The sequence below is a fragment of the Colius striatus genome, chromosome 8 (assembly GCF_028858725.1).
Source record: "Colius striatus isolate bColStr4 chromosome 8, bColStr4.1.hap1, whole genome shotgun sequence".
Classification (NCBI taxonomy): Eukaryota; Metazoa; Chordata; class Aves; order Coliiformes; family Coliidae; genus Colius; species Colius striatus.
The window spans coordinates 30,616,494-30,629,909 of NC_084766.1; the positions used below are offsets into that span (position 1 = coordinate 30,616,494).

Consider the following 13,416-nt stretch of genomic DNA (forward strand, 5'->3'; position numbering starts at 1 on the left):
CATCAAGGTCTTAAGCCTGTTGCTGCAATGAGCATTACTCTAGGGAGGACAGGTACAGCGCGCTGTTGCCATCTGAAAAGGCAAGTGAGGCGAAAAGGGTTGGGGACTCCAGTTTTGTACTTGATGAACCAATGGGCAGGACTGAGACCTGCAGGTTTGTCCATGTGCCATGGGATATGAAGTCTCATCTCTTGAGGCAAACCATGGCACCAGCACCTTCCCAGCACCGCTGCCTGACATCCCACCCACGCAGCATGCCAGGCCTCACCCTCAGCTGAGCCTCCACAGCCTTCTCCTGCGACATACCTGCTGCTCCACTCTCAACCTGCTCCTCCTGCAAGCTCTGCCCAAGGCACCACCTCAAACACGAGGGTGTTGACCAGCAGAGACTGTCGGTGACATGATGCTGCCTTTCCCTCTCACACAAACCACCCGGCAAGCCCCCGGCATCACAGGGCTTGGGCAGGAGGGACCTGCTGGGGTCTGCAGAGGGCACCAGGGCTCGGGCAGTCACAGGAGGCAAAGGCACCACATGTCTCAGCAGTGAGGGGCTGCCAGGACTTGCAGATCCCACCTCTGCTCACTTCACAGAATCACTTGGTTGGAAAAGACCTTTAATATCATCAAGTCCAACCACTGCCCTCACCCTGCCAAGCCCACCACTAACCCCTGGCCCTCAGCACCTCAGCTACATGGCTTTGCAGTATCTCCAGGCATGGGGACTCCCCCCACCTCCATGGGCAGGCAGCCTAGGACAGGGGCTGACAACCCTCCTAGGGAAAAAGTTCTTCCTCAACTTCAACCTAAACCTCCCCTGGTGCAACTTGAGGCCATTTCCTCTTGTCCTATCACTCACTACTTGGGAGCAGAGACTGATCCCCACCTCACTACAACCTCCTTTCAGGCAGTTGTAGCGAGTGATCTTGTCTCCTCTCAGCCTCCTCTTCTGCAGAGTAAACACACTCAGCTCCGGCAGACACTCCTCATCAGACCCTTCACCAGCTTTGTTGCCCATCTCTGGACACATCCCAGCACCTCAGTGTCTGTCTTGTAGTGAGAGGCCCTATCTCTGCTTACAGCTGCAATACTGTTCAGTAAAGCACTGAGCCCACTGCTCAAACAGCTCCTTGTGGCAGTCACAGGCTGCCCCATCAGTGTGCAGAACTATCTCATTTTGACAATGCTCCCATCATATGGGGTTTTTTTTTGTCTTTTTTTGCAGGGCTCTGATCTCTTGTTTCCTTAGGCATCTGACTGGCCTGGATTTCAGAGGATGGTGGGTGCATTTGCATCTTTCAGCAGCAGGTTAGAAAGAAAAGCAGAGGTTTAAGCTGGGTGTGTGCTTATCCCTCAACACAACATGAGCCTATGGAGCTGCCTGGATGACACAACCTGGGTCTCCCAGCACACAGAACCACGGCCACACTCCAGCTAATGCAGTGTATGTCTTTACATGCCATGGCTCTTAGCACATTATCCACTTTCCCAATGGGCAGCAGGGGGAAAAAAGTCCATTTATCTTACAGCACAGGCAACTGGAAGCCCTCCATGGCGATGGGGCTGCAGCAATGCTTCACCTCCCTGCACCCCCTGCATCACAGCCCTGACCTGAGCCAAACAGCCCAGAGTGTTGTGGCAAAACCGAGATGGTACCTAACTACACGTGGCTGAGCTGGAGAGACCTCTCTCTGCACCAAATGGCACGTTTCAGCCCAGAGACGAGTCTGCACCTTTTGTCTCCTGAGCTGGGCACGACATCCCAGTTCACACTGCTGTAATGCACTTACAGCCAGAATGGGATGGTGCAGGGAAACAAAGATCTTGCTACATCTCCCTTTTCTTTGCTTAGCACTGTAACCCCCCATCTGATGAGAACAGTGACCCACACTGAGCTATGAGCTGCCCAGGAGTGCAAGGTGCACACATGCAGTGAGGGCTGTTTGGATACACCACCCTCCAGCCACTCCAGTGTCACCTCTGGTGCTCTCCTGACAGCACGGTTCACAGCCCAGTGGCTCACACTAGGCTTGGAAAGGACTCAGCTTGTCTCCTAAGTAGCTAAAACTCAACAGCCAAGGGTTTAGAGCCTGTAACTCTCACTTCTTGCCTCGACTCTCCCTGCTCAGCTCTGCCCCATGCCATGTACATGGTTGCTGCAGTCAAGGCTGACAAGCAGGGATCTGCTTGTGCAGCACAGGCACATCATCTGTCTCATTTGGGCTTAAACGGATTACAAAGTGATGACAAGATCAGCTGTGCTATCAGCTCAGAGGAAGGCAATCTCCCATGAAGGGTGTTCCCCAGAAGAAGGGTAGAGGAATACATCTTCAGCAGCGAGACTCGGGGAGCTCAGCCTGCGAGCAGCGCGCTCCTCCAAAGCGCTGGGGAGCCCACGGGGCAGTACCAGTGGCACCGCTGAGAGCAGGGCTAGGAGATGCCAGCCCAGGCAGCGAGTGTGTGTGTGCAGAGACCCCACTCACTGACCCCTCACATCAAGAGTGGCTTTCAATCAAGTTTATACACGCTTAAACTGTCACAAGAGCCAGAGGTGATGAGGAGCCAATTACAGAAATGGTTATCACATCTGACAGACCAAGAGCCACAGATTTGGAGCCCCAAAGGGCCGATTAGAGCAGCAGGATGTGAACACGAGCCACCACAGCTTCAGCACTCACTCCTGCATAGAAGCCTGCATTTGACTGCAGCCTCTCTGCCAGACAACCATCAAGACAAAGAGAACCCACCATGGTTTACAATATTTTCCACAATGCTGTTATATGAAGTCAGGCAAGCTGCTTATTTCTACAAGAAAACTTAAAGTCTGAGTATTTCACCCTTTTCTTTTCAAGCAGCATTAGATTTGTGATAGCCAGCATCAGAAAACAACTTTGTCACACAAGCTGTAAGAAACGTCCACGCTTTCATTTACTCTTCCATTTCATTTCAGCTTTCATTTGCTCATTCTCAAAATGCTCAAGCCCTCCCTCCCCCAGCACCTCTCCCCACAGGTCAGCTCTGATATACCATTCACAGAGACATCATAGGGCTCGGCCTCTTCATAATACCCCTCTGGGGACTCGATCTTGGGCACTGGAGGTTGTTTTGTTTCAGGAATCTGCAGAACAAATACACAAAAGCAGCATGATTTAAGGTAAAAACAGATCCTTGAAAACAAGGGGGAATCTTTGTGTTGGGGGTTTCTTTTTAGCACTGAAGTGCATCCAACTGTGTGAGATCTTTTAGGTGATTTCACATAAACTGTCTGAGAAGACATGGAAGAAAGAGACTGCTCAGGGTTCCCAGCTTAATTATAAAGGAGCTCTTTGACATTACTGTATAATTGTGGTATAAAAGTTATTCTTCTTAATAATGCTGAAAGCTCTGGGAAGATCAACTCATAGATTTCCTCAAAAGCAGCAATTGCAGCCTTATTGTGAACTGGGACTTTTACCTGCTGCACTGACCCCCTCCTAAGCTGCTCATCGTAACTGGGCATGATCCTCTGTGCTAGATTATCTTAACAGGGAAGCACAAGGGCAGACATTTGGCACAGTTCTGGCTTTACATCAAAAAGCACAGCCTGAGTAGTGCTGGTCGTGTCCCCAAGGTCTCTGACTGATAGCAAACCAATGGCTAAAAGTCTCTGCTTTAGGAACTGTATCAGGAATCTTTAATTGTGCTCTGAGCAAAAAAAAAGAAGGAAATGGATAAACAACACTGATGGAAAATAAGCCTTAGAAAAGAGTCCAAGTACTGGAAAATCCCTGTGGTGCCTGCCAAGCCCGTCCCTAACACAAGCGGTGGCTGGCAGGAAAAACAGTGCCTTAATCCTTTAGAAGTACCAAGACATGAAGGGAAAAACAGGAAAGCTTAGAAACAAACTTTTCACTTTTCAAGTAATTCACATAAATGGTGAATTCACAGCAGAGCTGGAGATCACAGTAGGATGTGATCTTCCTGAAACATGTGGCACCCCATCTCCCATCGTGGCCTGACAGCACCCGGTGTGGGGTCCCCTCTGCTCGCCCAGGGCAGCCCATCCTCAGCCCGCTGAAAGCAGTGTGCTCTGGCTCACCAAGCTTTGACTGGCTTCTGACCAAGACCTGCACAAATCCTGGAGAGGATGCTCAGTGCTGGGCTAAAGTCCCTCTCTGCCCAGGAGGACAAGCAGGAGAGCAGGTCTCTCTCTGCAGACAGCAATGTTGAAGGCCATGGCCATGCACAGCCCTGGAGAAGAGGAGCCAGCTGGGCACCAGCATTGCAGAGCAGACTAAGGCAAGCTCAGTGCCTTTGCAGGCCACATCAGCAAATGCAGGTTCAAAGCTGCCCATCCTGCTCTAGATATTGCCACCAACAGAAACTTCTGCTGGCCAGAAGTAGAAAAGAAGCTTTGAAGGAAACAGCTTCCTGGCCAGCAACTGCTCACACTGAAGGGAGAAGTGCTGAGCCTGTGGGAGCTAGATACTCTGACCACACTGGCCAAAAATCACGTCTCTGCTCCCACATGGGTGAGCTGCCTGTGGCTTTGCCAATCTCACAAACTTTTCAAGTGTCTTGGATGAAAACTCCTTCCTACATGGGTCTGCCAGACACAGAGAGCAGACTCTGAGCTTGCTTTCCAGAGCCACGTACTACACACTGCTGGGAAATACTCGCCTCCAAACACTTCAAGGTTTATGAACTTGTCCTGATGTGTTAAAATAAAGAAACAAAACCAAACCCAGCCACTCAAAAGCTTTACTTAATCCCTTCCCTGGCCAGGGATGGCAACTGCAATGGCCACATGTGGTGGCCTCCTACGTGTAGCCAGCTCACATAGTGCTATGACCATAAACAAATTGCTCACACAAAGAAATGTTGTGGGTTTATTTCCCACCAGTGTCAGGGAAGTGGAGCAGGGTGTTTTGTTTCCTACAGACAACAGAAGCCAACAGGGACTAGGTGGGACTGCACCTCAGCTGCCCCAAAAGACATTCTTTATTCCCTCTTCTCCTTACCTAAAGGCATGGAGTTGTTTTGTCTCTAGCTTAAGGCAAAGAGAGTATCCTGTGTTATCTAACCCATCCTGGCCCTTGCAGAACATTTGCCTGCTGCATGCAAATGAAACCTTCCTGGACATTTTCATCCACACCGAGGGGCATTGTGAGCGGGCGGCCCGCGGGTGAAGGCTCAGTGTCTGTGCCACAGCCTGCAGCATCCACTGCTTACAGGGTGCTTTGGGACAAATCCAAACAAACCAGTGGGATCCAGCTGGGACACCCCTATTGGGTTGCCCACTGACTGCTGGTGTCAGTCAATACTAAGGACAATCTTTATCGCTGTATTTCTTCTCTGCCTCAAAGGCAAGTGTAGAGCAACACCACAGGGTGCCTTAACATCACCAAACCATAGAGAAGTCCACAGAACTGAACCAGACACATTCTCAGGGCCTCTCCTAACCTTCCTGTTTCTGTGTCAGGAGCTGTGCTCCCTCCTCCACCGCCCAGGCAGCCGTGGCTCCTGCCTGTGCCAGGAGCAGCAAACGTGCACAGGGAAAACTCATCTCTCCACAGCAATTTCCACACGCTAACTGGGACCACACTACAACTCTCCCCACCTCCACTCCTTGAAGTATGCTTAGATATCTTTACTGCCAACAGCTCACTGACACTCAGATGCTCACAGTGAGGAGATACTTAAAAACTATTTCACTGTGAGGTGAGGGAGCCCTGGCACAGGCTGCCAAGGAGGGTGTGGAGGCTCCTTCCTTGGAGGTCTTCAAAACCTGCCTGGAACTGTTCCTGTGTGACCTGATCTAGGTGAACCTGCTTCTGTAGGGGGGTTGGACTAGATGATCTCTAAAGGCCCCTTCCAACCCTACCAGTCTATGATTGTATGATTCTACAACTGCTTTGTTCAAGGAAGGTTTAGCTGCAGTGGCAAGCAGGTAGGAGAAGATAGTTCCCTGCCAGGCCTAGAAGACAGACGACTTAAGTGCATTTCAGCTAAAATCCAAGACTGTTTGCTTTCTTTGGTTTTTTTTCTACAATTCCCTCATTTAACTTCCTGACTGCCCTCTCAGACGGCTGGGCTGTACCAAGCACAAGCAGAGATGCCTTGAGGACACTGGCTGCTGCCTCCCTCGTCCTGCCTTGACTCCACCTCCTTGCTGTCCTCCTGCCCACCTTGCTGCCCTCCTGCTGACACCATCCCCTTTAGCTTCCACAAACCCAAAGCCAAACAGTGATTCCTGCCCTGGAGCCTCCTGGGCAGCCCAGCTCCAGCTCTGGGCCCCAGCTGGCTGCGTGGGCAGAGCCCTCCCAGGGCTGCAGCAGCTCCCAGCAGACAACTGCAGCACATCTGAGGCTGCATCCCATCCTGCTCCCTCACTTTCCCAGCTCCTCCAGCTAAGCCTCGCAGCCCCCAGGCAGAAGTCCTGGGGTCTCATGCTGAGTCCTCCTTCCTGGGAAAGGAGCAGATCCTCCTCCATGGCTGATGGATGCATCATCCTGTCCTCCTCCCTGCCTCCCCCTCCTCCCTGTACACATTCCCTGCCCTCCTTTCCTTTCCCTTCACATCCCAAAACCCCAGCTACAGCGATTCCCACGTTGGATCAACCACTGAACAGCAACATCCAGGGTCTCAAGGATGACCCGTGTCTCTGGAGGACAGCTGGGCTGGCTTGCTGGCACAGAGACAAAATCCCACTGAAAGCTGCTGATGTTGAACTGGACCTTGCCTAGATTTATAGCTGCCCTATGGAAAAAAAAAAAAGCCCTACAGTGGTGGTGACTCCTCCTTCCAGACCCCGTGGGCTGTACAACCAGCATAATACCCAGCACTGCCACTCAAAGCACAGACAACACCAGATGCAACTTGAAGCAAAACATTTCTTCTCTAATGGCCAGACTGTGCAAAGCTCTGCTAGGGAGGGAGATGCTGCTGCTGCCTGGGGATCACCCCACCACCCTCAGCTGAAGGATTTGTGGCTTTTCGTGTCAGCAGCCCAGGCACAGCTGCTTTACAACTCAGGAGAGATCTCCAAAGCAACAGCAGAGAGTCATCATCACCTTTGTGTCTTTGAAAACCTCCCTTCTCCTCCTCCTTTGAGCCTGGACCACCACGGGATAGGTGCTGGTGTCCCTAGCAGGGAACATAGCTCGTTCTGCACGTGCACGGGAAGCCCAAAGCTCCCACACCCTGCTCCATCTGTGCACAGGCTTCAGAACCACGGGAGCTTCTGGACGCTCAGCCACCCCAGAGCATGGGCACCCCACCTGGGCCACCAACCACAGCCACACGCTGACCTGCAGCATTCGTAAAGATGAAGCTCAGAGCTGGAAAGCCCTACCCAGGGGAGCCTCTGGTTGAATTCTGCTTCATCGGGACTAGTTGCCTCACCAACACACACGGACAGAGGTCCCTCCGTTTAGCCACACTGCATAGTACATAAGAAAAGGGTTGGGCAGTGAAAAGCAAAGGATTTGCAAAACTTACCTTTGGAGGGGGGAGGTCTGGCAGGCTCTTCTGAGGAGGGGACGAGTGCAGTCCAGAGTCTCCATTGGTCAAGGAGTTTCTCCGATCCAGTGCTGCAAGCCAGAAACACAACTGTGTGGATGACATGTGGCATTTCCCAGCAGAGCCCTTGCTGCCCAGGGCTATGCAGGAACAGCAAGGTGCTATTTTGGTAGGACAATTACAGGCAGCACTGCAGGGCCACCATGTCATTTCAGGCCATACCCCGGAATGTGGCATGAGGAGACCCAGCGAGAGAGCTGGAGTCTGTTTTTAGGGCATGTTTTTCCTTCTGGAGGGAAAATTGTGAAGCCCAGACCCACTGATGAAACTTTAAAGGGTCTTAAGAAGCAGCACAGGCAGCCACTATGGAGTATCTGGAAACCCACAGCACTCTAGCCCCTGCTAGCCCTGAGTCTTGCTGCTGCAAGCAGACAGAGCAGTGACTGTTCCCACCTCTGCTGCCTTTCCAGAAAACTGGAGCCAATACCACCCTGCTCCCAGAGGAAACTGCAAAGGTTGCTGCCTAGTTGAGCCACACGGGTTTATCAAGGCCAAGAGCAGTAGTTTAGTTCCTGCTAAGGAGAGGTTGCTCCTGAAGCAGCCCAGGCCAAACATGCAAAAGGGCACACGGCAGCCAAGCTGCTCCAGGCCATCTGCGCCTGCCCCTGCAAAGGCAGGAGCTTCCAGGCAGCTGAACACAGAGCGATTCAGTAGCCGGAGGGTACATCGGAGGCTCAGCAACTTGAGTTCAGCGCCTCCTCCCCCACCACAGAACTCCTGGGTGGCCTCAAACAAGTGCCCAAATCCCACGACCTCCAAGACAGCACAGTGCAGCAATGCTCAGGAATAAGTGGGAGCAAAAGGCACAAATGGCTGAAAACGGAAGGACTTTGAAGGCATTATACTGTGCAGGGGGGAAGTCTTCCTTTACAGAGTGTCTCTTGCCAAATACTTTGGGAGAAATGAGGCTAAGGTATACAGATATTGCAAGTCCAGTAAATTAAGCAAGGGAATTAATTGGGTGCACAGTCTGTAGCAAGCTGATGCTCCAGTTCCCTCAAGTCACCTGCTGATGCTCCAAACACGTGCCTCACGCACACACAAACCTCCAAGGCACGGTGCAGTGCCCAGCAGTGGTCAGCACCACACTCAGAAGATGTGGGCAGGAACTTTGCTGTGTATTTCTGGGCTTCAGAAATAGAAGCTGGAAATGATAGTACTTTGGTTCACATCTGGGGCTCGAAAGCCATGATGACAGCTCTGCCCTGCCAGGCTGCAGCCAGCTCCTGGCCTGAGGGAGCAAGAGCCCAAAACATGGCTCTTGGGATAAATTCCTCCCTGTGACATGGGTTCTCTGGTCATCAGCACTGGCTAACTTCAGTATGGCAGGAGGATGTGGAGATCCATGGATCAACAGAGACCAACTCCAAGCAGCTGTTTGCAACCCACAAGCAGGGCTGCTGGATGCTTGCAAGGTTCAAACAGAGTAAAGCAGGTGAGCCTATGGCATGGGACGACCATGGGGAGATCCACCTACCAAGATACCCCATGATTAGATTGCCAGAGCTGTACTTACAGGCTACTGTTGGAGGTTGGCCTTTTCTGTGGGACCAAGGAGATGGTACTCTCAGGGTGGAGAGTACTGTTCTTTGTAAAAGTGGATGTCTCCTGGTATTTGGGCTATAAACATCTTGGTGTGCAGCACCAGGAGCCCTACACTGTGCATCAGTCCCCACTCCCAGACTCCTGCACCTCACTCCCTCTGTGCTGACTTCCAGAAGGAGATGGCATTTGGCTCACTGAAGGGTCCCAGGGAATTGCAGGGTAGACACTCATTGTGTTTCTCTAGTAAATGAGGTCGAGTAAAGGATGGTGCCTTCATCACTCACTGCAGTGAATTCACTTTCTGTGCCATAAAAAGGCATCTCAAAAGCAGTGCACTGCTCAGCTTAAATCCTTACCCATGAAATTGGAAGTAGACACAGTGGGCAGTGAAATGTTTTTTGAAGGAATAGTGTATTTTAAGGTTGGAGGAGGAGTCTGGGAGCTGATGTGTTATCACATCATCACCCCCTGTGCTGCTGGAGTACACTCAGGCACAGTTATGGTGGTGAAGAAACCCTGAGGGCACAAGAGGTCCTGTTGACTTCATCCATAAAGGTGTGGTCACCACATCCCACCAAAGGCTTTCAGTGAGACAGTGCACAGAGCAGCAGTAGATAAAAGGGGTAAATAATCACTGGGAGATCCAGATCACATCCCCTAGCACCAGTGGGTAACAGGTCCTCCTCCATCTGCTAAACCTGAACCTGTACCACTGCTGAGCAGACACAGACCTCTCCATCCAGTTAGAGAGGCAGGACCAGGGCTGTGCACCCAGCCTAAGGTCCCACACATGTGCCTCACTGACTGCAGTGTTTCCAAATAACCAAGTTTTACTTGGAACAGGGAGGTTGTTGAAAACAGAGAAAGAGAGAAGTGTCGGGTCCCACAGGGAGCAACTGAGTGGACAGGCTCATGGCCTTGATAGGGAAAATGCTGAAATGAAAGAACCAACTCTAAAAATACATTGTCTGAAACTTGTCCCCATCTTTCAGCATGGTGGATCAGTGCAAGCCTTATTTTATCCACTAAAATGAGAACCTCTATAAAGGGATGTTTCTGTTGCTGCTCAGCTGCCAGGAGCTACTGCAAAGCTGTCCAACCCTGTTACAGAGCATTACATCAGGGCTACCAAAATGCTGAGAGGACTGGAGCATGTCTCTGATGAGGAAAGGCTGAGAGACCTGGAGTTGTTCAGCCTGGAGAAGACTGAGAGACGACTTAATCAGTGCTGATAAATACCTAAAAGACAGGTGTTGAGAGGATGAGGCCAGTCTTTTCTCTGGGGTGGCCAGTGACAGGACAAGAGGTAATAGGCAAAAGCTGGACACAAAAAGTTCCACTTAAACACAAAGAAAAACTTCTTTCCTGCTCAGGTAAGGGAGTAAGGGGTAAGGTAAGGGAGCCCTGGCACAGGCTGCCCAGGGAGAGTGTGAAGGCTCCTTCTCTGGAGGTTTCCAAATCCACCTGGACATGTTTCTTGTGCCCCCTGATCAAGGGGAATCTGCTTTAGCAAGGGGTTGAACTGGATGATCTCTAGAGGTCCCTTTGGACCCCAACCATTCTGGGATTCTGTGATTACAGCATCACCCAGAGGTGCTTGTCTGGAGAACACGTTGGGGCTCCATGTGTAATCTGGGAGGACATCCTGTCCTCAGGGGTATTTGAAGTTAACCTAAATTCACCTGCAGGTAGTTTAAAAAACAAGCAGACTCCACCAGAAGATAGTAAACCTTAAACAAGAACCTCTAGAAATGGAGCCAACCCAACTATTGCAGGAGCAACAAACAGCACTGATGTGTCTTCTTGTCTCATCTATTTGGATCAGAAACACTGGGGCAAGGTCAGCCTCCAACTAGGTGTGTGTTAAGGAGATGTGTGTCACTAATAATCTTACTCTATGTGTGCCCAGAAATGGGCAACAAAGCTGGAGAAGGGTCTGGAGCACAAGTCTGATGAGAAGTAGCTGAAGGAACTGGGGGTGTTCGGTCTCCAGAAGAGGAAGCTGAGGGGTGACATGATCACTCTCGACTACCTGACAGGAGGTCATAGTGAGGTGAGAGTCAGTCTTTTCTCCCAAGTAACAAGTGATGAGACAAGACGAAATGGCCTCAAGATGTGCCAGAGAAGGTTTAGGTTGGAGATTGGGAAGAACATTTTCCCTGAGAGGGATGTCAGCCCCTGTCCCAGGCTGCCCAGGGAGGTGGGGGAGCCCCCATGCCTGGAGATACTGAAAAGTCATGTAGCTGAGGTGCTGAGAGAACATGGGTTAGTGGTGGGCTTGGCAGTGTGGGGTTAGCTGTTGGACTTGATGACTTTAAAGAATTCTTGCACACCCTAGGAGATGAAGATGCTGCCTGGGAATCTGCCTCGCGAGGCTCTGACGACACAGGCCCTCTGGGTTGGTGCAGAGCAACGCACTAAAGAAGACAAATGCTTTCAGGGTCTTAAAGAGGTAAAGTGACTTGTTTTGTGGCCAAAGGAAACATGAAAGCTTCCTTAAATATTTCAAGCACTGGTGCTCCAAGCCTTAGAAGGCAACATTTTCATCTCAGAATAACGCCCTCCAAAGTGCTACTTCCAGGAATAACCTCACAGTGTTGGCAAGGACCACTCCTTCTAAGGGACTGTTATGGAAATGGCAGTTCTTCCACAACACCAACTGCCCTCAGAACTGCCAGAGGGGCCTCCACCAGTAAAGCAAGGCTCTAACCGCGTGGGCTTTCATCACTCCCTTAGACAGGATGCAACCATTCATTTTCAGCTCCTTACCTTTGTCTTGTTTCTCCTGGTCACTCTGCTGTTTATGGATGGTCACTTTGTTCATATAAATATATTCCTCATCGCCACCTGCAAGCAAAGGGAGAAGTGAACTCTTCACCCACCCACTGCTTTCATCCTGACGAGTTTTTCCACAAAGACAGATGTAGAAAGCATCTCTGGTGAGTACCCTTGGGGAGAGCATGTTGGTCGAGGCAGTGTGCAGAAAAAAACACCCAAGCAATAATAGAAAGCAGAAAAAAATTAAATGCTTTATAGTCAGGAAATTCCATAAGTTAAAATTTCTACTTAAACATGAACTTGGCCAAACAGAACATCCTGTGTATCTTACAAAGTGGATTAAATAAACTTAAGGTTTAATAAGGAAAACAGAAAGGATCAGGAATCTTGGGAATCCTTTGCTTGTAAAGCTGGACACATAACTATGTTAATTCTACATAAACAATTAGAGGTCACTGCCAAAATCATCTCTCTTACGTTCTCTCCCTCTCATTTTCATGTCTCCCCTTCCCACCAGCCTCCAAGAAAACGTTGCTTCCATTCCCGTGAGAGCCCCCTGCCCCATCCTCCGTTTCCCCTGCCCGTACCACTGGACTTGGTGTAGAGCCGCAGAAGGTCGGAGAGGAAGCTCTTCTTCACAACTGCAGTGCTGCTCAAGTTCTCCTTGTCCAGGATCCTCAGAAAATCCTCGAGTTCTGTGAGCAGCTGCTCGAGAGCTACAACAGCAACAGAGACAACCGTTGGCAAAGCAGTTGGGTGGCATCTCAAGGGAGACATATATTCATTTGTATTTTCCAAGATCCTTTTTCTGCCCAGGAATAATTCTCATTTCATTTTCCAGATTGAATCCTCCTCCTAGTTTTGAAAAGAAACTGGGTCCCAAACCCCAAAAGCCTCAAGTAAATACCTATCCTTCTTTCAACAGGCCTATCTGCTCAAGGGGTGAAGGCTGGGAGGGATTTCGAGCATCAGGGCTGAGATTACAGAACAGCAGCTAGCAAGACCTTGCCACTTGCATCCTGAATCCCAGAATGGTGAGGGTTGGAAGGAACCTCTAGAGCTCTTCCAGTCCAACTCTCTGCTAAAGCAGGTCTTCCTGCATCAGGGGGCACAGGAACACATCCAGGTGGGTTTGGAAACTTCCAGAGAAGGAGCCCCCACACCTTCCCTGGGCAGCCTGTGCCAGGGCTCCCTTACCTCACCCTCACAGTAAATCAGTTTTCCTTCGTGTTCCAGTGGAACTTGTGTGTTTCAGCTTGTGCCCATTACCCCTTGTCCTGTCACTGGGCACTACAGAAAAGAGTCCTGGCAAACATCATTTAAACCTCATTTGGATTAGGATCCACCACAGACCCCTCTTTTTGCTTCCTCTTTCCAAGTCTCCCCTTTATTGTTCTGTCTGTAATGATTTGAAATTGTTTATGTGTGTCACCCAAAAAGAGACACAAACCCCACTCCAAAAACCCCTTGCATACATAAATCACAATGCAGTAATTTCTCAAGCTATCTTCCTTGGGTAGTGACCACAGAGATCAG

At 50.4% G+C, this 13,416-nt stretch overlaps 1 protein-coding gene across 3 annotated transcripts in view; it reads right to left on the minus strand.

Annotated features, from left to right (window-relative positions):
• Window positions 1-13,416, minus strand: part of AFAP1L2 (actin filament associated protein 1 like 2) — a 69,517-nt gene that overhangs the window by 15,165 nt on the left and 40,936 nt on the right. For all 3 annotated transcript variants that reach the window (XM_062001316.1, XM_062001315.1, XM_062001314.1), the window contains exons 2-5: window positions 12,468-12,596; window positions 11,872-11,949; window positions 7,477-7,568; window positions 3,025-3,115 (exon numbers count right to left, since the gene is read on the minus strand). In XM_062001316.1, the coding sequence (XP_061857300.1) occupies window positions 3,025-3,115; window positions 7,477-7,568; window positions 11,872-11,949; window positions 12,468-12,596 (390 nt within the window). The remainder of the gene's footprint in view (window positions 1-3,024; window positions 3,116-7,476; window positions 7,569-11,871; window positions 11,950-12,467; window positions 12,597-13,416) is intronic.